Genomic DNA, 27,208 nt, shown 5'->3' on the forward strand with positions numbered 1-27,208 from the left:
CTAACATTTTGCGCCTTCATTGCAACCCTTCATCTTCTCCTCTGCTCTTCAAATGTGCCTCTATCTGCCTCGGATGTTTTTGGGCCGACCTACCGCACTTAACCTCTCCCTCACTCGGTCACCTCCGGTGCCCATCACCTGCTTCCCATCCATTTGTCCTGCAGCACCTCACTTCCCACTCCCCACCCGGGCAGTGCTGTCCCTCAGCAAAGACGTGACCACACATTCATGTAACCCTTTAGAAGAACCTTACCCACAATGCACATGGTGGAGCGATTTGCATGACAGGCAGTGGTGCATTTCGCAGAGGGAGGGATCGGCCGGTGAATGTACAGAGATAGAGAAACCCATAAAGGGAGCGAGAAGAACTGTAATGTTGGTTTGAATTATTCATAGCTGGTCTATAGGACGAATAAATGCATCAGGAAAGGGGAAGACACAAGGAAGAGCACCTGTTATCTATCCAGAGTGTGTATCTCTGTAAGCCCAAAGTCATGTATGCTCTAGTCCTCTGCTACTGCACTATGAGATAAGAGTATATAGGCTGGCTATGTGTCCACTTAAAGCTCTGAATTTAATTAAAGTGTATTACTAAAGCTAGAAAAAAAGGGTGCACGTAACAGTCATTGAAGCGCCACACTGACTCCACTACAGTTATTACATTTATATCAGGCCAGACACCAGAATGGAGTGAAGTGATCAGCCTCACATGAAGTCAATGACAGTCATTTCATCTTCCCCATCAGGTCTTGTTTTTGTAATGAGCGAGTTTGTGCCTGAGGTTGCCAATAATCCTTTCCATTTTTCAGCATTCATAGCCTACTCAGCAAACCCATGTTTACACCGATGCATTTGTTTCTAGGACTGTTTAATCGTGAAAGCTAAATCCTGATAAAGACCAAAATGACACAAATTTCTTGGATTAAATTTGAAATTGAAAATTGTGAGCTAAAACATGTTCGAAAGTCTGAGAAAAGAGCCTGGAAGGAAGGAGAGAACAATTTCTTTGTGTAATTTAATTTATTTATTTTTTTTTTAAAACCCTCTGCATGTCATCACACTGACTGTGTTGTTTCTGTGTTTTTTTTCCCACAGAAGTCATTCTCACTGGTGTTGGAGGCTCTGGATTATGACAATGACACATCGAGTTCAGTCGAAGGTGTGTTTGCACATACTTGCGTTCCTTTTTATTCATGTGTAGTCAGGAATGTAAATAAAAGGGGGGTTGAATTAAATAACAATAAACAGAAGGAAAGTTGTGAGGGTGTTATTATTCCCCTCATCCTCACACATGTCATGTTTTGAGGTTTGAAGCTAGAGAGCCTTTGTAAGATATACCGTCATCGCTTCAAACACCATTAAAGTGTTGAAGGTAAGTGACACGTTTAAAAAATGGAGCCGTCTTTACTGCATTTCCAGCTTTATCTTATCAAGAAAAGAGTTACTTGTGAGTTTAAATATTAACAATCAACAGTTTTATAGAGGAAAACAACACGGGTGCTTGTTTATGAGCGTTTGCTGTCTGACATGATGAAACAATGTGAAAATATCCTTTGTGTCTTAATGTCTGTGATCTAACGAGTTTAGTGGGCCTTTTATCCAGACCCTTTAATTTCCTGCTCATCTCAGTGCTGTTCCTCCTCATAATCGGGAAAAGCTCCGTGACAGGGAATGTGAGCGGCATGCTATAAAAAGCAACACACATACACACACAAGCACAGCCAGACAGATGTTTCTGTGCCTTCCTCATTCCTGTCATGCCACAATCCTTCCTTTGAGGGACCACTGCACTGCGGTCTCTCAACCTCGGTGCTACCCAGAACATGGCTGATAGGATGAGAAACTTTTCACCTCACATTTCTCTTTCGCCTTCCGTCTCTCCTTCGCTCTGCCCTCCAGCGACGCTCTTACATCTTGTTTGCATTATCTTCCGTTTCCACCTGAGCTCCTGACAGCCCTTACATTGGGCCTAAAGCTGTTCACTAGGCTGACAGCTTAGCTCAGCCCAAACAGAGGCGTTCGGTAGCAGTCTGAATGGACTTAGCGGGCCGTGCTGCAAATCAGAAAGGATTACCGAGCATAACTGTACCTTCTGAAACGGTTCTTGGAAATACCAAGAAAATGTGATGTGCTATGAGCACAGACGGTGTGACCTTCACAGAGTTTTCTTCAAATAAAATGTAGCTTAAGTGTTAATGTGCAGGGGCGTACCTTGATCTGTTAAAGGATAATTCCCGTTGGTTACAACTTTGGTCTTTGGCCTTTATGTTTTTGTTGAGTATACTGACAAGTAACCGTTTAGATAAGGAAACACGATGGTATCACAGCAATGAAATGAGATCAGTCAGACTATAAAACTTCATACATGCCTGCAGTAGTTCACAGTAAGTAGGTAATATGCAGCAGGTTTTGGCACCTTTATTTGGTTTTATTTAGTTTCTTTCAGTCGTTTTACATATTCTCTATCCCGTTTTATGTTTATTTTGAAGGACACAGTCTTTTATTTAACTTTATTGCACGACACAGACATATAGACCTGATGGAAACACCTGTCACTACAACAGTGAAAATCGAATAAACAGCAAACTGCAGCCTCCTGAGCAATCATCAAGATGAGTAAACGCGCTCTGTAATAACCAATAATTTAATGGAGGCTGGAAATTTTGCAACACCAGGCTGCATCAGCTTTAACTCATAAGTCAGTGACTGAATGTTTACACAAAGTACGATTTCACAACAACATACAGGATAATATACTCAGAAAATAAACATGTCATTAAGTACATAAAGAAAAAATGAAAAGGCCTGCGTTGATCTTTTGGGCCTTGCAGTTCTTGTAACATCTCATTTCTGCAGTGCTGCCATTTCCCCAGATTTCAAAGGGTTTTCTAGTCAACAAAAAATGTATTATTTAATTCTTGAACTAAATTTTCCTGCTCAGAAGCTCAGAAGGCAAAAGTGCCTTTGTTACTGCGTTACTGCCACCAGGGCAATAGCACAGAGAAAACAGTTTCTCACATGCTGTTGGATGTTTTGTGTACGCACCAAACATCAACCTCCGGGGCTTTAAATAAAGCTACAGCCTTCATAACACAGTTACAGTGCAGTTTGTTTATAACTCACTAATTAAGGCTTAAAGTTAGGAGCAGGTCTGCTTTAACTGACAGATGGACGCTGACACAGGCTGCTGCTTTTCCCAATTTGCGCTAATTAGTCACTGAACTAGATTTCTTAATCGTGTTTGTGCCTTTAATGAAATAATCTGAGGAAATAAGTTGTATAAATCTGCGCTTCACTTTTGGAGAGTCAAATTCCATCCATCCATACATTCGTGCATTTTCTGCCACTGTCTGCCACAAAAAAACCAACATGGCTGTTGTCAAAATCCTAAATTTGAAGCTTTAAAACAGGGCTTCTGTACCAAATGCTTATAGTAACTACGTTCATCTCTTCCCCCTCACAGAACAAAAACCCCACAGGGACATTTGTAACTTTCTCAGCGAAATGTTTCAGTAAATATGAATCATCTTAAAATGTTTTTTTTCCCATGTTCTCCTTCTGCTCCCGTATTCATTGGGTGATTTTGACAGCATACTTGCTGCTGTGCTCCCCCGTGTTTCAGCTGTACTGATGTTACACCCACAGCCACAAAACTGCGAAAGCGGAATTCAATATTAGAAGCATTATAATCTCGACCAGCTTGTCACCAAAGTTCAAGACACATGTTTAGACTTAGTCCCCCATCCATGTGAGAATAGTTTCACTGGGAGTTTATACTAGAATGAAAACTGAAAATAAACATAGAAATGTCATGAGAACCCATGCACATCAAATTAAAAAAAACCTTCAGCTGATCTATTGGCTTCCACAAGGCTATTGATTCAAAATGAAGTCACAGGGAGGTGTTTTCTCTCCTGCAGTGTTTTCTCACCATTGTCAAGGGCAAGCACTTCACAGCTAATACAAGACAGTAGGGGGACAATCTCCAGAGACAAGAAAACGAGCTTTTTTTTTAAACTCCCTGCAGATACAATCTCTGTTTCTCTGCTGCTTATGTTTCTATAAAGTGTGATTTCAGGAAGAGCTCAGGGTTTCTTGTTTCAGCTGTTCTGCCATCAATCTTTCTGTCTCTTGCTCTCTCTCTTTTTTTAGGATGCCCATTAGCACCAGCCAGAGAGGCTATTCTTCCTGGGGTCCTCCACACCCCTCACATATTATTGTACCATCTTCTCTAATCACGTTACTGCGAAAATTGGGCTCTGTTACACACCTTCCCTGCTGTGCTGAATGATAATTCGCTTACTTCTATTTCTTTTCTGGAAGAGAAATGGTGATGATGAAATTAACCCCCGGCCATGCCAGAGTCATAAAATAATGAAAAACCCACAATGCACTGCAGTAGCATAATGAGTGTTTGTGAAACGGGGCCCTCGAGTTTGACTACAGGCGACGGCAGAGGAATCGAGCAGCGGCCGAGCTAACAGTCCGCTCAACGTCCGCTCTGTTCCCATCCCATTTTTTATGCTAAAACACAGACACACACACACACACACCAACCACTGTGTATCCCTGTTTTCATTCCTTTGGGTCAAACCGCAGTGATCTCATCTCTCCATCAGGCAGTTTGTTATGTGTGTGTCCTAATAGCTGCTTCCCTTCCTCTTTGACTCTGTTTGCTTCTGGCAGAATCTCTCTCTCACACACACACATGCACACACTCGCACATTCTGTACACTCAGTCTCTCTTCACTGCTGACATACTTCCAATGAGGCTTCCTGTTCTGTCCTCCTATCATGCAATCTTTGCCTGTATCCTCACTAGCATCTCATAGATACACACATGGCATATACACTGAAACAACACACAGACACACTCACACCTATTCTGAGTACTGTGTGTCTGTTAACACCCTGTCAGAGAGCAATGAAAGTGACTTGGGGATACCAGTGCCTCTGGGAAATCCCCTCCGGGGTCAGGAGCAGCAGCCACTGCCCCGCTGTTGCCCTGGGGCTTGTCTGGTCCTCTCTCTGCATCTCCCCCTCCTCTCCAATAGCTAATCAAATGTTAAAGAGCTGCCTCATAGGGATGATCCCTTGGATATTTGTGGTGTCTCACAGCTCTGCAGAGCATTTTAGAGCCTCATTGTTTTTATCAATCCCACAAATTCCAACATCCAGTGGTTTTCTTTTGTTGTTGTTTTTTTTTTTGTTTTTTTGGTGAAATAGCTCTCATAAATCACCTGTACACAACCTGCTCGGCACAAAATGGCAAGCACTAAAGTTAGTGATGCACTGGTGGGTAACTTGTCACATTAAACAGCTAAAAAAACAGATATTTTTCTTAGTGTGTGATGGAAAAAGAGCCAGACTCCATATGATGGTAATGTTGCTCCATAACTGCTCGATGTGTTAACAGGCGACTATTTGATTGAACTCGTGCCATATCAGCTTTGATGCTAATAATGTTAAGGAGTGTTTAGATTTATCTGCTGAATGTGGACACAGTTCCTCCTTCCCCAGATGTTTGGCACCCTTTGATTTCCCAGTGTCAGAACAGCAAACAAAAGAAAGTATTTCTTCCTTCCTTCCTCCCTCAGGTCAGTTGATCGAGCGAATCCTGCTCTCCTCCATGCTGAACCCCGGTGAACAGTGGCAGACTTACCGTTACCACGGACGCTCTTTCAGCCTGGAGTACCGACTTCGTTTCCGCTGTCACTCCAACTACTACGGACCCTTCTGCAACAAGTTCTGCCGAGCCCGCAATGACTTCGTCGGCCACTTCAACTGCGACCAAAGCGGCTCCAAGGTCTGCATGGAGGGCTGGACGGGGCCAGAGTGCAAAATAGGTAAGAAAAGGAACACAAAGGAGTCCACTGGTGTTTCCTCAAAGTTGTGCATTTGTTTGTGTGTGTATGTGTTTTTAAAAATCCAGTATTTGTCACTACCTCATTCAAATATTAACACATAATCATTTTCTTCCTTCAATCCTCAACAAGACAATGTTTTTGCCAAAAATGCTCCCTTAAATACTAAGTAGGTATTACTGTTACCATCAACAATGGTAACAATTAAGTTATCCAGTAACAGGGGTACAGCATTAGAAAAATAAACCCAGGCTTAATGTTTGCTGCGATGGATTACACTACTAAAGCCTGTACTGGTGGGAAAAAAAACCCTTCAAATTCCTCAACACACAAACATATTTTGTAAACTGCCCAGATCAAAGAAGTCAACTAAAAATATTGGAGTCTGTCTCACACACACCCTGTGCAGGTTTGCCAGTTAATCACAGGGTCACAAAGACCCTTACTTCCACTTCAGAATCACTAATAATCTAACACACGTATCTTTGGAGTCTAGCAGGACTTATAAAAAGAAAAAAAATCCCACACAGATACAGGTTAGATCATGCAATCTTGACACAGAAAGGTCCCACCCAGCCAGGAGATACAAACACAGAGCCTTCTTGACCTAACCTGAAGTTAATCAAATTTTTCTTGAGATCGTCTTTGTTTTCCTGTCTAACTTTAGTCTTTGAAACTATTTAAAACTATTATTGTGATTAAGGTTTTGTGGATATGTCATCTAAATATTCACACACAGCTTTAATAGCAATCTACAAGGTGAGAACAGGCCTCATTAATAAGGAATAACCGCACACGTGCTTGTCTTAGTGTTAAAAAGACTTCAGGCCATTACACGGTTGCTCTCTGAAACAGTCCATCAGCAAAGACACGCTGGCTACCTTCTGTGGTGAGGGTGTGGAGGATTATTTTGTGTGACTCATCAACTGAGCGCCCTCACTCTGTGACCTCGGAGCGCTGCCATCATGTTGCAGCGGTTGAACTGAGTGAATGGAGGAAGCCAGAGTGGAAACCATGGGAACCCTGAAGGACACAGAGCTAGTTTAAGGACATCCTGCAACCCTGCCCATCTCACCCCTTTCTCACTTCATCTGACTTCCTCCTCGACACGACACTGATTGGACTGCAGGAAGGCAGGAAGCTCGCTCTGTTACCCCCTGCAGGTTACTGTTGATGATGAAGTTCAGGGCGTTTTCAGGGTTAATTAAAGGCATTTTTGACCCTGATATGATGTGGCAGATACTCTGACGCCATACACGCGTCTACTCCATAAAAAAACATTGTGTCATGGTATGATTCCAACCGTGTTTTGTTTTTTTGGCTTTGCAGCGGTGTGCAGGCAGGGCTGTCATCAAACCCACGGCTCTTGCGATGTACCTGGAGAATGCAAGTAAGTGTATACTTGTACCGATATAGAAAATTGGAAATATGAAATATTATTTTGACTGTTACAATATAAAAATTGAGTAATGAAAACTTTAGTCAATACCAGAAGATGACAAAAAATGTGATTTTATATGAGCAGGTTAACTTTTTAAACCAAACCCTTCAGTCATTCATTCATAAATGGCCAGCCAAATTAATAGGAGTTTTTCTTTTAATATACACTAACCTTATGTTCAAAGCATTCTGGTTGGAACAAACAGCCAATCAGGAGAAAGGTGACTTAAATATGATGAATTGAGGGACTCTACCAAGTTCAATCCAAAAATAATGCACAAAGCTGTAAATACACAAACTTAGTTCCCCTGTAAGTCCAGCAGTAGTGTTGTGGGTGTAGATTTAGTGAAGCTATTACATTAGAGGGATCTATTCTCTCTACAGATAAATTAACTTCAGTTGTAAAGTGGGGCTGAATGTACACTATATCTACAAAACCTAAGGGGCCACCTACATTGCATTACACCTGCAGGAGCTGCTTGGCTATGCTATGAAGATCCTGGTGCTCAGTTTTTACACCCAGAGAAAGTCTGGAGCTCTGTTGTTGAGCCAGCTGTAGACTGACTCTACAGCTGGTGACCCCGCTCTGTAACTTTATGTGACTTTCTACTTTGTGACTGAGTCACTGTGCTCCTTAAAAGCTTCCACTTTGCAATAATACCACTTACAGTTGATCGTGGAACAACTAGGAGGGAAGAAATTTCACAACCTGACTTGTTGCAACGACTGCATCCTATTACAGTAACACACTGGAATTCAGTGAGCTCAAAGTTTAAGAGGAGTGGCTCAACACTTTAGTCCATATTGATCTGCACACCAATGAGCTCCCACGTAAGGATTTAATTTGTGCTGTGCAGCATTTTCAAGTAACAGCTTCTTCCACAGAAGTCTAATGAAGCAAATAAAATCATCATCAAAACATCCCTCCAGGATTTCTATAACTATCATAGCAACAGCAGCTTCATAATACAGATAATGAGATTCGTGGTTGTTCCAATCTGCCTCTCTGCTCATGTTTTCTTCTTCTTTTTCTTTTAGGTGTCAATATGGCTGGAAGGGTCAGCTGTGCGACCAGTGTATGACGTTCCCAGGCTGTGTGTATGGGAGCTGCACTGAACCTTGGCAGTGTGTGTGCGACGTCAACTGGGGAGGACTGCTGTGTGATAAAGGTCCGACATGTGACCCACTCCTTTTCTGTAGTAGAGAAGAAGAAAGTGTTTATGTGCGAGCGAGGGGGTTTCCACCCTTTTTTTCCAGTATCTCAGATATGCAACTGGAGTCGTTGGTGTTTAGGATACTGCGCTGGCTTGTAGACACACAGAGTGATCAATCACTAGGTAAATTTAACCACACAGCGTAGCAGGCACTATGAAATTAAAACCAAGTAAAAGTTTAGACAGAAACTCTTGGAAAAAGCGAGCCGACTAACTCTCAGCTGTCCAGCTTTACTTCTACTTAGTGACCTTTTTGCACAGTTATACAGAATTCATGATTATTCATAATTATTAATCTTATTTCTCTTATTTCTTTATGTCATGCTAAAGATACTTACTGTGTCACCTTTTTAAATTTTTGATTGTTTTCTATATATGAACTCGTAGGTTTATAAGAGTTTGGATTCAGCAACACACTGATGGATCCTTTGTTGTCCACAAGAGCTTCCAAAGACTCATTTAACATAAAAACACAGTAGAAGACTACATCATACGTAAAGATGAAAGTGCTCTGCCGTGTATTGTATGTTGACCAATAACTCATCCTGTCTGTGTGGCTCTGAGACAAAGAGAGAGGCATTGTGTGTGCAGTCTTAGTGAGGCGTGGTTCTTCACACTTCTCTCCATGCATGATCTTCTGTATAAGATAAGATAAAAGTCCCCGAGGATTTCGAGCGTCAGTATTTTCCCACCAAACTGTAACAAAGTTCGCCCAGCATTATCCCAGCATATGACTCCTACCTCTGTCCCAGTGTGGGAGCCTAACCAGTGCCCACGGGACAGCGTATTGTGCAGGAGAAAGGTGATAGCCTTGGGTAAGGTGAACGTGAGCGGGGCTGGGCTGGCTGCTTTTAACTAGGTGGGGTCTTAAGCTGTTTCTGCGCATTCAGAAAGGCTCTGTAAAGAGCTGCAGTGAGACAAAGAGGCCTTGGGCACCGAGGAAATGATTAAAGACAATGGAGGAACAAGCCCTGCAGCTACTGGCCTGCACAGTCAGCCCACAGAACAGACCTGGATACACCAGGTCTGTGTGTGTGTGTGTGTGTGTGTGTGTGTGTGTGTGTGTGTGTGTGTGTGTGTGTGTGTGTGTGTGTGTGTGTGTTCGCTGGATGTTTACCTGAAATAAAGTCAGACTAAGGCATCCTCATTCATTTTTCTATTCGCCCCTATGTCACTTTGTTTTTGCTGTGAGCTAAAATCTAAAAACTAAACGCAGCTTTTTGTGGGTTCAGATCTAAACTACTGTGGCACCCATCAGCCCTGTAAAAACGGCGGGACCTGTACGAACACAGAGCCCAACGAGTATCAGTGTGAGTGCCAGGAAGGCTTCAGAGGACGCAACTGTGACATCGGTGAGTCAACGTCAACAAACAGCAAAAGTGCTCTCAGTAATGTTTGTTTACACAAATGTAAGAGATGCACAGAGATGGCCAAGACTACTGAGTGGCACAAGGAGGAAATATCATAAATTGTTGGAGTTATTTAGAAAATTCCTACTTATAAGTCGTCTTTACATGCACACATGTTAACCCCAGTGTAACGTGTGACTCTACAAATTCATTCTTACTTCAACGTTTGTTTTCTAGTTTGTTTATGTTATATTTGTATAAGCCATTCACATTTTTCCACAATATTGCTTGTCAAAGTTAATAACCGTTATGAGAGAAAAAAACTGCACCAGCTTTTCATTTACACTTTCCTCCCCTCCTTCCTCCCTTTAGTGGAACACGCGTGCTTGTCTTCCCCGTGTATGAACGGCGCGACCTGTGTGGAAGACCAAACAGGGTTCAGCTGCATCTGTAGCGAAGGCTGGACTGGACACACCTGCACAGATGGTGATTGTCGATGCTGCTCACATTCGTGTCTTACTGAGCTGAGGGGCCGGGGCGCTGTGAGATTGTCTGTGGTTGGTTATTATTGGATCAAAGCCAGCGAGTGACTCTAATCAATGCAACAGAGGAAGTTAAATTAGCCTAAACATCTTTCCCTGTGTGTGTGTGTGTGTGTGTGTGTGTGTGTGTGTGTGTGTGTGTGGACGGGGGGAGAGGGAGGGGATGCAGGAATGCATTTGTATTTGTATCACTAGAACAATCAAGACCCTCTGTTGGAGCACTTATAATCAGCGATTGCATTAATATAAGCAGAGGTGGCACTGTGAATTATTACATGTTTTTTTGTTTCTTTTTTTAATGGCAGTAATTTGAAGGTATTTATTATCAGGTCTTTTACTCATGTGAGCTTTTTCCCATGTAATGTGATTACTTTAATCGCATAATTGGGAATTTGTGGAGTGACATCCGGTTCTCTTGCGATGTGCGTGAAAGTTAAAAAATAAGAAGTAGCAAAGTGTCTGCCAAGTGAATGTAAGCTGAGACTGCTGCTAAACACAAAAACAATACACAGTTGTGTTCTGGATTGGTGTGGCATTGTTGTTCTTGGCCTTATGTGGATGTCAGTTTACTGTACAGTAGTCTGATGTTTTTCCTAAAAATATGCAAAGCCAGACTGTCTTTACTTTAATCGCACAAAGACAAGAGCAGCCTTTAAGGGCGCTGTGACATGCAGTCTCCTCTAACACATGCTGAAGCGTTTATTCAGACTCAGATTCTGCTGGATAAACACGACATCGGGCTTTCTCTGCTTCTCCAGGTGTCAAACACGAAGAATCGGCCTGGGAAAGACTCCAATCTGATCCACTGGATGGCTTTGGAAAATATAACGAATGGCATAAATTCTGAATTTTGTAATGTATTTTTAGATGTTTTACAGCTTTTTTCTATCGGTGAATTGCACCTCTTTTCCTTTTATCAAGATGGGACAGAAATGAAATGTTAAGTTAAACACCTTTACAGTGAGAGAAAGGGGACTTTTACTAGTCCAGCCCATTTCAGATCAAAGTGGCCTCACAATGTAAAATGAGTTTGACAACCTTGAGTTTAGAGGCACAGGTTTGGAGAAATATGAAGGATATAGTCAATTCAACTCAAAATTAGCACAGTAGCACATTTTAAACAGCCACAGGTGGCCAAAATCCTGTGAAAGATATACAAAACATACACTGTGTAGAATAGTTGTTAATTAAACAATTACAAATACTTAATTTAAAAAAACATTTTTTTTTTAAATATTTTGATTTTACCTGTCTGTGGCTTGTTACAGCTGTGTGTTAGAGCTCAGTTTCATTTAAACGTAATCATTGTGACATGCAAATCAGGACAAGATGTAATTCTGCAATAGGGGTGCTGGTTTAGGTCACTCAGCTTACCCATATGTTGTAAAGCTAACACAGAGGCTCAGGTTTGCAGCTGGTCTCATTCCCAGCTTTCCCGTTATCTCGCCACTATTTTATTAACTCCATACAAAGGCTAAAAAGCACAAAAATATGAGAGCAAAAGCCATTCTGACATAAATGACAAAAGACAAATCCATTTTCAAATCTGTGCTCTGTTAGCTATAATTACAGCGGTGTGAAATGGACTTGGCAGCAAAAAAGGAGTAAGAATATAAAAAAAGATATTCATGTTCTGCATCAACCGAATGCACATAACTTCACTGCAGGGCTCCTTTCAGTGAGGCTAGTAGGATACATCTCAGGAGGGTGCCTGTTATCTATTTCGTGCTTACAGCATGTTGTCTGGAAAATAATTAGCCCAGTGAAAACCCAAACTCTGGTCTCCGGTTGTGTGGTTAGCGCAAGTTACCTTGGTGAAAATAGAGGTGCCCCCCCCCCTCTGATCTCCCATAAACACAGTTTTTCTTTTTCTTTTTGTGAGTATGAAAGATGTCAAATCATTAAACGTAGCGGTTCATCCTTATATTCAGACACTGTCCCCCTTAAAAGAAAGACAGGCGGAGATATCTCCACTAACAATCACAAGTATGCATCAAGCTCAGAAATGCTGGATTGTATAGTTCCCATGATCCCAATCCTGTAATCTGGGCTTTCTCTGATGTTATCAGGGGATTTTTTTATTTTTTGGGGGGGGGGGGGGGTTGGGGTTATTTTTTTTGGGTTTATTTTTTCACTCATTATAGAAAGTTCCTTCACAGGCACAGAGGACCTGATGCCTCTTTGAATTGCTTAACATCATGGTTTGGTGTAATACAAGTAAACCACACTTAAATATGTCTGTTTGTAGGTTAAATGTTTTAAAGACTGCGTTAGTTCCCGCTCACTCAGCCGCATACATTTTTTGATCTGCACGCGGCTAAAGGTCAAGCTGAGCAGAGCTGTCAGAACAGTCTGGGTTTCTTGGTCGTGTGGTCTGCAGTGTGTGTGTGTGTGTGTGTGTGGGTGGGTGGGTGGGTGGGTGTGCGTGACGGCAGGTGAGATTGGATCACACGGGTTATGGTCTTTCAGAGCTGTCTGTAAACAAGAACAGTTCCACATCCTCAGCTTTCACCTCGTGCAGGATAAACAGCGCTGTGGCATGTAAACAATTCAGCAGAAAGCATTTTTATCAAAGAGTGAGAGCAGAGGGATGAACGGGGGAATAAAAGTTTTGTTTATTTTTGCTCTTGTTGTTTGTTGCTCGCTTGATTAACAGTCAGAGAGGCGGCCTATCTCTGCAGGCTATGTGTTGTGCGGGGGGGGACTCTCCAGGGAACATACAGCAAGAAGATTGTTAGGCTTGCAAGGAATGACAACCAAAACCACAACATAGCTTTGTTTTCAGACTAGATTTATATATATAACCAATATTAATTAAAGGCTTCTTTGTTTGTTGTGAATTCTCCGTCTCATTTTTGGAGATGTGCCGCTAACTTGGCAGGATTATTGTTGTTCGGGGTCAGGAAAATGGAAAATGGTTCTTCTGTAGGGTTAGGTAAATGAAAAAAGGTTATGAGAGAGACAGAGATGTACACCACAGAGATATGCATGGGAAAAGTTATGATGCCCTCTTTAAGTTATGCATGGTTAACCCCTAAGTGGGGAGCTTCTCTTTGTTTGAATGTGATGTTTTTCCTGTTTTAAATTCCTTGTCAGATGGGTAGAACCACACATGGCAGCCTCATTTTTATTTCTGTCCAACCCCCGGCTTTGCCATCCTTTCCCTTATTCAAATGCACTCCTTCCTTCCTCCTCTTTGGGAAAGATTTGAGATGATTGTATTCATCACTGTTTGCACAGAAACCAGAGCAGCAGAAAGAACAAAAACACGAAAGCATCCAAGCTTCCTCACACCAATACTACCCTTCAGATCACACATGCACAAGCTGCCTCCTTAATGTTCTCACTCACGCTCCTGTCACACAGGCCAGTAAGTTCATATATATTATTCTCTGTTTGTCTTCTCAGCGGTGAAGCAGTGTGATCGCAGCCCCTGTGGCCATGGAGCAACGTGTGAAGAAGCTCCTGGAGGTTATCGCTGCCTCTGTCCACCTGGATGGACCGGCAGGACGTGCCAGCTGGGTCAGTGGGTCATCGTATGCCTGCTCTTCTTTATCTTACTATAATACAACAAATTACTCTCTGTCTGCAAACTCCTCCCACACAATCAGGAGCTAAGCAATCAAACTTGGCACACAGGTATATCTTAGGCCCTTGAAGGTTCTTATCTATCCTGCCTACATGTTGCCTAGAAACCACATACCAATGGGCTAAAATTCCCTTTTCTTTAGCATTTATGCACCTCTATGTGTTTTTAGCTGCTGCCTTATCTGCCAAGGAGTCCTCAGAGCAGATTGATCTGCTTCTTTGATTTGACAAAGATTTTATTCATGGCAGAACCCTCCCTGTTTATCCGGGCCCACTTTGCATGTAAGGTGAATGTGTTGACCGCGACACCACAGCATCTCTGCACCTACAACACCTTAAAAAAAGCCACTGTACCAATTTCGTTTCATAATAATGTCTAATTTCTATTTATAAAACTTGAATATTATGATATATTATGACTCCATCATGTTGCCTAGCAACCTCCTGGTTGGTATGTACTAGTGTTGTAAGGTTTGCATAAATATAGTCACTTTCAGCACAGGGCCAGTAGTAGTGGATAAATAAAAGAGTAATAGAACAAATAGTAAATCATGTTAGTGTTTATTGACTTTAGTTGGATTATATCACATTTTTGTTGAATTTCTTTTACTCAAACTGATCACAGTTCATGAAAATAATGACCAGGTTAATGGTACAAGGTCCAGTTAGTATCTGCTCATGGGCACCTGCTCTGTTGTTTCATATATGCGGAGACTCAGGTTTCCATTTTTTTGAGTACTTTAAGTGTTTTTAGTCTGTGAACTGAAGTGTTGTTGACTTCACAAAAGAGAAAATAGTCTTGACTGTTCTGGAGCTTTCAGCTGGTTATTTTTTGGGATCATCTGAGCAAAATGATGGACTAACATCCACATGTAGATGTGAACATCCACATGGCTGCATATTTGTTTTGAAACCTCCGACTTGTCCACAACAATTTATATTATAATGCACCAACTACACAAAAGAAGGGTAACAGGAATGACTACTCGGCCGTCAGTTCTCAGTAGAATATAATCTAGGCTTTAGCAAAGCTTTCTTGTCATTTCTTTGAATAGTCTTCAGGACTAGTTTTCCAGGCTTCTTGAAGGACAAAGCTCTTCTTTGGATGTTGGCTGCCTTTTGTTCTGTTTCCTGTCAAGATGATCCCAAACTGCTCAAGTACTGTTGAAGGTCTGGGCTCAGGGGACTGATAGTGTACGACTGTGTTTTTTCAATCTTTTACTGCATGTGCAGTGTGTTTGGGATCATTGTCATGCCGAAAAATGAAGCTCCTGCCAATCAGATGCTTTTCGGATGGTATACCATGGTGGATCAAAATCTGACAAGATTGCCAACACTACTGGCTGAAATGCAGTCCCAAACTATGGGATGGCTGAAGACACTCACTGTTGTGCCTCTATCCTGACCTCCTCCGTACATGCCACTGATTTTTCCGTCCATTTCTTGGGTAATTTGGCATACCTCAGCCTTTTGTCCCTGTTTTTTCAAGTACAAGTGAAAAAAGTGTTGAAATAGTTGGAAGATCTTTAAGAACTATTGGTCTGGCACCTTGGCTCAAAAAATATAAAGAAATGAGGGGTGGATTGAGACTTCTGCACAGTACTGTATGTGCATTTGACATCTTGACATCGTTGTCTTAAAAACATTAAAATCTAATATTTTAAAAGGTTCAGGACTGCAATGCAAGTGTAAAAGTGTATTTTTATACTTTAGGGTGCAGAGATGATGTCTGCTAATGCTAAATCTGTACTTCTCCAGACAAGCTGCCATCACTGGGAATTAACCTGCACGGATATGTTTCGTTTGGGATCAGGATCTACAAGCTATTTGGGAAAAGTGTCACTAACAAGACAACTGATCAGAGATCCTTATTTTCAAAGGAAACTATTCATAGGAGTTTAAACAAAAATCCTCTGAGAACAAATTCAATCTGAGCTTGTTTTAAAAAGCTGGGAACGCTTGTGTTCCACTTGAAGCTAAATATGAATTTAAAGCGCAAATTAAAGAGGCAGAAAAGCCAGCAGCATGTTAATTTTCCCATCAACCCATGCTGCCTGAGAATCAGTAGTCTCTTAATGCACCGTCACGTCTCTTTGAGCTGCATTTGCTCATATTGACAAGCCTGCACCCAGAGGGTTGTTGTGTTAGATACTACAGCAGAGGGAGTATTGTATGGGCTCAGGTCAAACACACACGCACGCACACACACACACACACACACACACACACACACACACACACAGTATATATACACATGCTGGGCTTTGGGGTGATGAAGTAAAAACTGAGACATATTTCAGGATGACAGCCTCTCCTACTCCTCGGTGTTACAGCGATATGTCACTCTGACACTTGATGATCCTCCATAGTTCCACATCACGGGCCAATGGCTCACAGTACAACACACACACGTGCGCGTGCACACACACACACAGTGTTTGGACACATGTTATAAAACTCTTTATAGCCTGAGCCTATGAGCAGAGCATCAGCAGCACCTGAAACAGTAAAAGTCAATTACACTTGCTGATCAGTTTCACTCGCTTATAGCTGATTTCTGCACCCCCATTTTCTCCCACAGCAGGATGGATCCTCAGGCTCTTACCATTGATAGCCTTTCCATATTCACACACACACCCCCACCTAAATCCTAATAGGCTTCTGGCTGACGGTAAATGGTTTAGATTACCTATAACTGACTCACTACTTCCTCTTTATTCATTGAGCATTTCTTTCTAATCCTCCTTCTATCTTTTTGGAGCCAAGCGCTCGAGGGCTCCTGGCTTCAACACTCCCAGAACAACAGAGGGTGGGAATAGGCACTGATAAACTTAAAAAAGCAGGGGGTTCTGTGCATAAACAAATAAGATGCTGCGAGGTTTTTTCTGACATGCATCTGCCCAGCAACTCTCCACTTCCAGGTTCAAGCACCCAGTGCAAAACTGAACTGTTTAAATGGTGGGTAAAGATCATTTGAACTCAGTGGGAGACATGCAGGATTTGATTTGATGGGTTTTGTGGGCTGTGCGACGCTTAGATGGAGGGATTTAGGTGATGTTTTATCTCACTGAATTAGTGCGGTGCTGTTTGTATGTTCTCCAACAAGGTTACGCTCAAATTTTGTTTTTATTAATATTGGTCTTCTGTTCTGAGGGAAAAGTACTGGCACAAACCAGGGCCACCTGAGACAGCTCTCTGCGTAATCCCCAAAATGATTTGTGTTGGAAACTGATTGTCAAACTGAATTACAGTCATTGATACAAATGAATAAAAAACACAGACATGTCCTCTGACATAAAAAAAAAAGACATGTTTCCCCAAAAGGATCAAAAAAACTAATCTGGGCTTTAAATGTTTCTCATCTCATCACCTTAATGAGATTTTATCTTAACAGGCTTCAAATGTTTAATTTCTTATTACTTAAATGTTGTGTTAACCTTTATCCAATCAACTGTCTTAGTGTGTTTTGTGTTTCTGATAGACAAAAACATATGTTTATATATCTGGAATCAGCCTTAAGTGGCTCCGTTTTTGATCCCCTCATGTTGCCTGTGCTTCCATTGTGTAAAAGTGATAATATATGCCCAGATATGTTTTTATATTATCAAAGTTAATAATTTTAATAACTTTTTGATTAGTAATTCAATAGAAGGCACTGAAAGCTGTAAACTGTGTGGGGTACTTTTAAGGAGGTATTTTATCAAAATGTAAATTTATAAAATGTTCTTTGTTTTTGTTTTTTTCAGACAACAATGAATGTGAGTCAAGTATCTGCATCCACGCCCGCTCTTGTCGCAACCTGATCGGAAGTTACCTGTGTGACTGCCTTCCTGGATGGACGGGGCCTAACTGTGACATCAGTAAGTGCACAAGGATGAAAAAAAGTAACGAGAAGAAGGAAAATCATTTTATAAGTAAAGAGAGAAGAGACAATCCTGCGACTGATAGTAAACCATGAAGAGCCGTTAAACAGCAGGTCTGACTCCCTGTGGGCTGGAAATCATTTTACTCCAGCTCCAGTTTCATCAATCATCCTTCACAGCGTATCACTGCAGTGCACTGAAAATGCAACAAACACTATGTAAAGGTCTCTTTTGGCTGTTCTCTCCTGTTGCTTTGTGCTAACTTTAGTCTCTTCTGCCTTCACTTTGAACATGTTTGATTACAAAGTTCATAGATATCATAGATATTCTGTGTTTGTGGGAGAAATTAATGTGGCATTCCTCGTTTCCCTGCAGGGAACAGCAGCTGTCAGGGTTTGTGTTTGAATGGTGGACGTTGTGAGGTAAGACTCCTGCCTGCCAATCTCTGTCTAATTTGCCTACAGTCTCTGCACCTGCTTCGTTGTTCTCGTCTTAAGTTTTTCACTACTCAGCATTCACATTATCTTGATCATTTTTCAGTATTTCAAGCAAAATATTGATATATAATATAATATTCAATATGAGCTTTTAGGCATGTCAGCAGGGGCGCCACAAAGGGGAGAGGGGGACCACCCCACCACACCATGTGCCACTCCAATATTTTAAGTGGCCCCCATATGGCCACCCCACTGAAAAAAGTCTGGAGGTGTCCCTGTATGTCAGACATTATTCAGTACAAAGTTTTGAAGCTGCTGTGCTTTAGGTTAACTTAAATGTTCTCTTAAATATTATTCTGCCTGTCGCAGATCCTCTGTAACCCTCCCCAGTGCTCTTTTCTTCATGTCACACATATAAATTACACACAGTTGTGGTCAGACGATTAGATACACTCATCATGGGCATGACTGTCATGGAAATTTGGGGCTTTTAAGGTTTTTTGAACTGTTCTTTTCCTGGGTTCAATCATTGTGCAACTGTTTGAATTTATTTTCTACTTTCTCTCATCCACAAGAGCTAAGATGTATACTTAATTAAATATTTTAATAAGTGGTACTGAAAATTAATTTGATAAGACAGAGGCCTGTTAACTTCTTGTTACTGATCATGATTGACTACAACTAGCCAACATAAAAAGAAAAAGCACTCACTGGACTGATGAATACTCACGACAATGGGAATGTCCACGGGAGTTAGTGAAGCTCTAAGGAGTCCACAGTGAAGTGAGTTTTACATTACCATGGATTAAGAGGGTGCCAACCAAGAAATAAGCCCCTGCTCCAAAATCAACACAAATCAAATGCTTTCTTTTAAAAAGTTGTATGGTCAAATAAAGGTTGAACCACAATCCCAGGAGATATGTTCTTCAGGTGTGAAGGCTTTTAAATCTAAGAACACCGTACCAGCTGTGAAGAATGGAGGTGGTAGCATCATGCTTTGGGGCTCTTCTGCCACAAGTGGTAATGGTATATTGGACAAAGTCGATGGAATAATGAAGAGGAAGAACGACCTGTGAATTCTTTAACTTTGCCTCAGATCAATAGCTAGATGGTTGAAAGTTGGACACAGTTGGGTCTTCCAACAGGACAATTATCCTAAGCACACATCAAAATTGGTTTTGGACTGGATAAAGCAGGCTGACATTAAGCTCCTGGAATGGAGTCCCCATTCCTAAAAGCCAGGTCTGTGCCAGGAGACCAACCAGTTTAAATGAACTCTATAAAATCTGCCAAGAAGAGTGGTCAAACTGTTGATGATTAACGAAAGTATTTGGTTGAGGTACAACTTGCTAAGTGAAATTAACCAAAATATTAATGGGGCTGTGTGCATATAGTTGAGCATGAGTGTATCAGAGAAAACCCAGAATTAAAGTCAAACCCAATTCCTGTTTTTAAAGTCATTAAAGATAGATGCTGTACAATCATCAGCCTGGAAAAAGAACAGTTCAAGGAAGTCATTAAAAGCACAAATTTGCCATGACAGTCATGCCAGTAATGAGTGGCTGTGAACATCTGACCACAACTGTATATTCTGACCCATACAGGACCAGGTGTCAGGGTCCAGATGTGTGTGTCCACCTGGATTCTCTGGAAAACACTGCCAAAATCGCCAACGTCTGTGTGATAGCGCCCCCTGTCTGCACGGAGGGCAGTGTGTGGAGAAGGATGAAAGAACAGTCACCTGCAACTGCCCCACTGGATATTCTGGAAACTTCTGTGAGGTTGGAGAACCTAATTTAATCATTTTTTAAATAATTAAAACTAAATGTTTTTTTTTTTAGTTGAACTAATGTGTGAAGATAATTTCTAGTAAAAAAGATGAAACAGGCATACAAGGTAATATTAGATGTTACAGTCTCTAAATCAAAGACTCAAGGGAACCTAACATAATCTAGCCTAGAAAGCTGCTCATATTCAATATACTTTTAATAATGTAAATATGATTACTTACAAAGAATAAACATGAATGAGGAAAATGGAAAACTTGGCAAAAATAAACAAAAGAGGAAGAAGATCATGAAACAACCATACAAAGAGCCATCAGATTCCATTTTCCCCTAAACTAATATTAATAACCTAAAATAACAGAACCAAAATCGAAAACATGACTCAACCCATAAACAAAAGCAGCAGAACGACATCACCAGTGCTGACAACGATCAGGAGACGAGGTACTGAGATGCCAACCAGCAAGCTCCGTGCTCCACCTTTTCTAGCTGTATATGCATGCCAGTGACCCTTCTGCAGCCAATCAGAGTGAGAAATGTATCAGAGGTGAAAGCAAGTTAATGAGGATGACAGAAAGATCAGAGGAAGATAATAGATGTGTGGGTGCACAGAGAGCGTGCATGACATTAGAGAATATTTCAAAAGAGTAATCCAAAAATCGATATGATGGATTTAGAAAAATTGGGATTTTTAAAATTTAGTCTTTATCAGAAGTTCATGTTACACAATGGTAAAATATGTATTTAAACCTGTTCCAGAAAGACAAACTTGAATATTTACAGTGCTGAATGTACTGCAAAGGTAAATGAAAAGCACAGTAACAAACGCATTATGCAGCTAATCTCAAGTTCAATTGGTTGGGGCGACGCGCTGTCCACATATACACTGGTATTTGGTAAACATAGCTTTAGTCTATGGATTTCAGCCTTATGTCCACACATACAACAACTGAAATGAAGATTTAGATTTAGAACGTTATCTACTTTTATCTCTGTTTTGACATCAGACTGTGCGGTTTTATCGTCTGCAGCCTTCTGATTGGCCAACATTTATGTTGCATAGAACCTAATGTTGTGCCTTTTTCCTTTTCATGTGGATGGAGATATTTTACAAAACAAAAGCAGAAAATCACTTTTAAAAAAAAGTAATACATGGACATGGACCTGAGTATAAATAAAACAGGCGATGATATCATGAACAAATGTAGAACAAGCTTATAATTAAAAATAAAATACAGAATAAAAATGGATTGAAAACTATAGACAGCACATCAGATGTTATTATTTATACCAAGAATAAACATGATTCGAGCATGTATAGCCCTATCAGAAGTACATTAAAGAGTCCACAGAAGTAAAACTTTTTAACAAAAGCCAAACAGTAAATAAACGTTTTTATAATATTATAGAGCCCTCCTAGCTCCAAGTTTAATGCCGAAATTTGTTAACTGTAAAGTGATTAGTTGAAAATCTCAAGTAATTACGTAAAATAACAAATCTAAAATATTCAGGTTTATATATCCAGTGTCTTTAGTCTTTCAACTTTCAAGTTCATTTTTGTTTGTTTATTTATTTTTGTTTAACAATCCCTGCTGAGCTACAGGAGAAGTCACACTATTAGGAGGAAATTTTACACCAAAAAGTTTAAAAATGCTAAAACTTTAAAAAAAATAATTGGTTATAAATGAACATTTGAGTTTTAGCATTGAAAGTGAAGTAAGAAGAGATCTTTTAAAGATCCAATCAGAAACTTCACTGGAGGTTAGAGAGAAGTGGATATATCTCTTAACTGTCTTATTGTTTTGTTTTTCCAATATTTCAGGTCGTGTTGGACTTGTGCAATCCCAACCCCTGTCAACAAGGCCTGCAGTGTCACATAATAGATGGCAGGAACACATGCATCTGTCCTGACGGTAACTATGGTGACGAGTGCATGAGCCTCAAAAATCCCTGCATTGGTCACCACTGTCAAGGTGAGACAAATACTTGTGCATCTTTAAACGTATAAAATCTTGATGAACTCTGGTCTGATCTTTGACGTCTCCACACCTGAAGGCGCCATGTCTGACTCAGCACACGGGGGCCTGAGCTTCTACATGATCCTGGTGGGAGTCTTAGCTCTGCTGACGGTCTGTGGCTGTGCCTCCTGTGCCTTCATCCTGTCCCACCTCCATCGGAAGCGGAAAAAGCAGCAGGCTGTCCCGCAGGAAGAAGGCATCAACAACCAGAGGGAGTTTGTCAACCTCATCAGAAACGTGGACCGTCCGGTGCCCCAGCTGCCCGCTGCCGCCCCTCTCACAAACCCTCCAGCCCCTGCCCCCGTCTCACGTTGCTACGAGGAGATTGAACTGACCCTACCACCCTCCCCGGCCCCTTCACACCCTTCCCCAGCACTAAAGCCAGCACATGCTGCCAAACTGGACATTTCAAACCAGGAGAGGGAGAAGTTGAACCGCCTCCACTATGCAGATAACCAAGAGCTGGAGGTCTGACCCCATGCTGACCTTTTAAAGCCCTGAGGAGCTGTTTTTTAAATTTACTTTGCGTCCTTAGCACTCTTTTGCTCACAGGACCCCTTCTCCAGTTACTTGCACTGTGTCGATGTTGCAGATATAAAAATTAAAGGTGACCCTCTGACCTTTATAAACACAGATGGCTGTGCTCAGACACCAGAGGAACAAAGGCTGCTAAGCGGAGGGGTCGAAAGAGCGTCGTCGCCATCGTCTTTGGACCTTCTTAACGGCCATGAAAAAGCAGCACAGGCATAAAGTTGAGCTGAAAGACTCAACAGTAAACTGAAAACTTAAAGACTTACAGACTTGCCTTTGAGTGCCTGTGAAACTGTCAAGAGTAAACAGAGGATCTTCCTCCATTTGAGTCCTGATACATTTCCTGTTCGGTGTTGCCATCTGACTGTTGTCCAAACCTCCACTGACAGAAAGGATCAGTGAACAGATGCCTATTTAACATTTTTTTTGTGTGTGTGGCTGTGTGTAAGTGTGTGTGAGAGTGAACAAAAGACTGGATATAGTTAGTTTTTGTGAGAGGGGAAACATTTCACTCTGCTTAGAGTGAAAGTGCATCCTCCTGAACCAAAGGCTTGCAAGCCTCCTGAGAACATTTTAAAAACTATACACTGATGCCTATTTTGTCATGTAATACTGCAGTTTGCCCGAGATGTATGGTTTTTATCATACTTGTGTGTAACATGGTTGTTTTTGTACATAAATAATATTGTACATATTGATGCCCTTTTTGTACTGTGATTCATTCTGGAAGTATCACTGTATTACTGTCCCCTGTTTTTCCCCTTATACTTTCCATTTGGAGCAACCAGCACATGTGGAATGTAATAAAAGTGCATTTACCAACTCTTTTAATACCTTTTATTAAACACCAGGGTTTAGTTGTCCAAAATAATCCCTGTTAGCCAAAAGCTTAGGCTTCAGACAGCTCTAAACCCTCTGTTCCAGACAGTTTTCCCTTAGGTCTGAATAATGAGAGGAAGAGCAGACAACCCTAACATGGTCAACTGCTGTTCAGCTCTTCTGTTTTTGAGGGGCAGCTAATCAGAGGAAAGCTGGTATAAAGAGGGAGGAGCTAAAGATGACAAGATAAATGATTTAGGACTGTGAATAATGTAAAGCTGTGCTAGTCGATAATAACGCCTCAGTCTCTGTAGATCTGCTTTTGACCATAACCGTATATGTAACAAAAGGCACCCAAGCTTATTTTTAAGCTTTGGAATAGCAACATTAGTCTTAAATTACTTATATTTGTTTAAGAGTTATCAGTTCGTCTAGTTCCTTGTCTCCTTGTATGCATTTTTCAGATGTCACAACCAAGCTTTCTGTTTATAAATCACTGACAGAGTCCCATGAGAGGATCTTTCGTGTTGGAGCACAGGCACAATGACTAGGTCTGTAAGTCACCGTATACACAATGACTTTCACTAGTTTCCTTTTCTTTCTGATGCTGTCGGCGCCTGGAAAATATTGGAGACCACCTGACTGACCCCAGTTTTCCTAAAAAATAAATGTGTGGCTGCAAAAAAAAAATAACAGTAAGTTTCAAGAGCAGTGGGTTTGTGCAAACTGCTGGTCAAAATGCTGGAAACACTGGCAAATATTTACTTAAAGTTTCTGTTTTTAATGGGTCTGCAATGACTGAAGTTAAGTGTAACCATTTTTGCAGATATCAGACAGTCTATGTTGACCTAAATCATTACAGTAATGCATGCTGTGTGTTACTAAAATATAAAAAATTGTCAAGTGTAAGCAGCTCCAAGGTCACAGCATAGACATTTAATGTGCAAATAGATGTGACAGATGTGACCTCTGACCTGTGCAAACAGCGGTGGGCTGGAAATGAACATGGTTTCCTGTAACCATGCTGGTCATGAGGAAATGTAGAGAATAGAGTTTACACACACAAACGTAGCCGTATACATATACGTGCATATGTACAAGCCTCTTTCTGCACCTGCTGAGCAGGATGTCAAAGCCCAGCCAGCAGATTAGAAAGCTTCAGATTCAGCCAAGAGGTCACTGCCCCTCAGTGTGAAGGTGTTAAATGCTTGTCCTTAGGTTCTGTTATATATGCTTTCACAGTGCTGGATGGTTCTATTAACATGGACAAAGATAAAATATTGTGATCTGGTTGACAGCCAACTGTGAGCACAGAAGCCCAATCCACATCTCAATGTTAATGTCATTTTTTTCATATAGTACATTTAATTATTATTGTCGTAAAGTACTAAAACCTAACAAAGTCAAGTTTGCAAGAGAAATAAAATACAAGTTAAAACACACACACACACACACACACACACACACACACACACACACACAGTTAGAGGTCTATTAGCATTATAGACACTGAGAAATGTTCCTGGGACTCAAACCTTTGTAGAAGGATTTAGAAGTGATCCTGTTTTGACTTCAGTACTGTGATGATATGTTCAGATTTCAGATGAAAGGACTCTGAATAAGCTGAAGTCATCCTGATCGTTTGGATAATCCAGCAAATAAAGCATTACAGTAATTTAAACTGTAGTGATATAATCTCTCTGGTGGGTCTGCCTCCAGCCTCTTCCCGGTGAGACATGCTCGCAAACCTCCTTTCCATGCGGAGCAGTAGCATCTCTAGTCTGATCCCTCCCAGATGGATCCAAGTTACTTTTCTAAGGAGCTGTGTGATTACAGCACATTGGAGAGATAGAATATACTTTTATAAATAAAAGGTATTGTATATAATTTATTCATCCAGGTAAAAGTCTCATTGAGATTAAAATCTCCTTCTAAGGAGAGACCTGTTCAGGCACAAAATAATATAACAAGTAAAGGAACAAATATGACTGATGTTCAAATATGCAAAACATTAAAAGCAGTCACACTGACTAAAAGAGTTATTCTCTAATTCCTTTAAAATGGTCTTAAACTCAGTCATATCCAGGTCTGACACTTTCAGCTCCGTTCTGACTCTGCGACAAATATCAGCATGAGATAAATAAGAGGAGTTGAAGATTCTTTATGATCATTTTGTAGTCACATAACAAAATGATGTGTGTTAGCTTTCAGCTTAAAACACAGGCAGACACACAATGAGTAAATATACATAACAGGGAAAGATAACAATATAGATACATGATGTAAAGTTCAGCTGTCTAGTGCATGCCTTGGTTTTTTTTAATGTATGCAATGTGTGTGTATGTATGTATGAAAATCAGCAACTCCAGAAGAGTTGATTTATACAGAAAAATGTGGTAGTTAAAATGAATATAACAGATTCCCTTTAAGGATTTATTTTAGTGCCCATCCACATGTGCAGCTGATGCACTGACCCAAGGGCACCTGGGTTTGTATTTCTGACAGGGATTCAGGAGAGTTTGACAAATCCACAAATACAAGAAAATATATGGCTTAAACACTGAGTGACTCTCACTAGAGCAGCATTAATGCATGTCCTGGTGCACATAAAGTAGTCATAGACTGGTACAGGGGCATAATACTTTGTAGAAAAAAAAGATAAATTTAATTATTTTTAGCTGGATTACCACAAATGTTTTCACACACAGTTTGCCAGTTCCTTGAAAGTATCTCTGTTTAACTGTGATAACTTCAAATGTGCATCTCTCCTGTCTTACAGGGACATCTTGTGGCCAAATACGGTGCACAACCTTAAAAACCACTGATCCGTTTTTCATACTGAGTTATTATGTAACTTTCATTATGAAGCCAACAGATAATGTAAATAAACTTTCGTTCAGAATAAAACACATATATTACCCTGTTAAAGTTTAAGGAAGGCTTTTTGGAAAGACTAATCTTTGTGCTGGAATAAGGTACTGTTCAGTTTCAGCAATAAAAAGAACTACATTTATTCAAACTTTTAACTATCATAGCAAAGTATAAACTATATCTAAAAAACCCAATTTAATCAATCTAAATATTTATTCATAATTTTTCAAAAGGACACCGAGCATTGTATTAAAACCATCTGTAAATTTAAAAAGAAGAAGAAAGCTGTCAAAATGTTTGTTTGTTTTTTATTTTATTTAAGATAAGATAAGATAAGATAAGATAACCTTTATTAGTCCCACACGTGGGAAATTTGTTTTGTCACAGCAGGAAGTGGACAGTGCAAAAGTTATGAAGCAAAAATTAGAATACAATAAGAATAAACACAGTACACAACTGTACAGAATAGAATACAATAAAATATTATATACAGTAGAAAAAATATACAATAAGATAAAAATAGAATACAAATGCTATATACAACTGAGTAAAAATACAACGATGCCAGAAAAGATTATTGCACTTAGTGTTATTGCACATGTGTGGATGTGTGTGTTTGATCAGTTAGTCTTTATTGTGGAGTCTGACAGCAGTGGGGAGGAAAGACCTGCGAAATCTCTCCGTCCCACACCGTGGGTGCCGCAGTCTCCCACTGAAGGAGCTGCTCAGTGTTGTCACAGTCTGCTGCATGGGGTGGGAGATATTGTCCAACAGTGATGACAGCTTAGCCGCCATTCTCCTGTCACTCACCACCTCCACTGGGTCCAGAGGGCATCCTAGAACAGAGCTGGCCCTTCGGATCAGCCTGTTCACAACCATTTGTGA

At 40.7% G+C, this 27,208-nt stretch overlaps 1 protein-coding gene across 1 annotated transcript in view; it reads left to right on the forward strand.

Moving 5' to 3' along the window:
• Positions 1 to 23,331, forward strand: part of LOC146559792 (uncharacterized) — an 86,579-nt gene extending 63,248 nt beyond the window's left edge. Inside the window, exons 3-14 of the mRNA XM_085243541.1 lie at positions 1,096 to 1,159; positions 5,598 to 5,846; positions 7,194 to 7,254; positions 8,343 to 8,473; positions 9,751 to 9,870; positions 10,240 to 10,353; positions 13,818 to 13,931; positions 17,744 to 17,857; positions 18,236 to 18,282; positions 19,902 to 20,078; positions 21,907 to 22,057; positions 22,140 to 23,331. Coding sequence (XP_085099667.1) covers positions 1,096 to 1,159; positions 5,598 to 5,846; positions 7,194 to 7,254; positions 8,343 to 8,473; positions 9,751 to 9,870; positions 10,240 to 10,353; positions 13,818 to 13,931; positions 17,744 to 17,857; positions 18,236 to 18,282; positions 19,902 to 20,078; positions 21,907 to 22,057; positions 22,140 to 22,576 — 1,779 coding nt within the window. The 3' untranslated portion in view covers positions 22,577 to 23,331. The remainder of the gene's footprint in view (positions 1 to 1,095; positions 1,160 to 5,597; positions 5,847 to 7,193; positions 7,255 to 8,342; positions 8,474 to 9,750; positions 9,871 to 10,239; positions 10,354 to 13,817; positions 13,932 to 17,743; positions 17,858 to 18,235; positions 18,283 to 19,901; positions 20,079 to 21,906; positions 22,058 to 22,139) is intronic.
• Positions 23,332 to 27,208: the final 3,877 nt, after the last annotated feature.

Source organism: Mchenga conophoros, linkage group LG14, assembly GCF_057382185.1.
Source record: "Mchenga conophoros isolate Kocher_MC1m ecotype Shallow Benthic linkage group LG14, M_conophoros_male_GT1.1, whole genome shotgun sequence".
Classification (NCBI taxonomy): Eukaryota; Metazoa; Chordata; class Actinopteri; order Cichliformes; family Cichlidae; genus Mchenga; species Mchenga conophoros.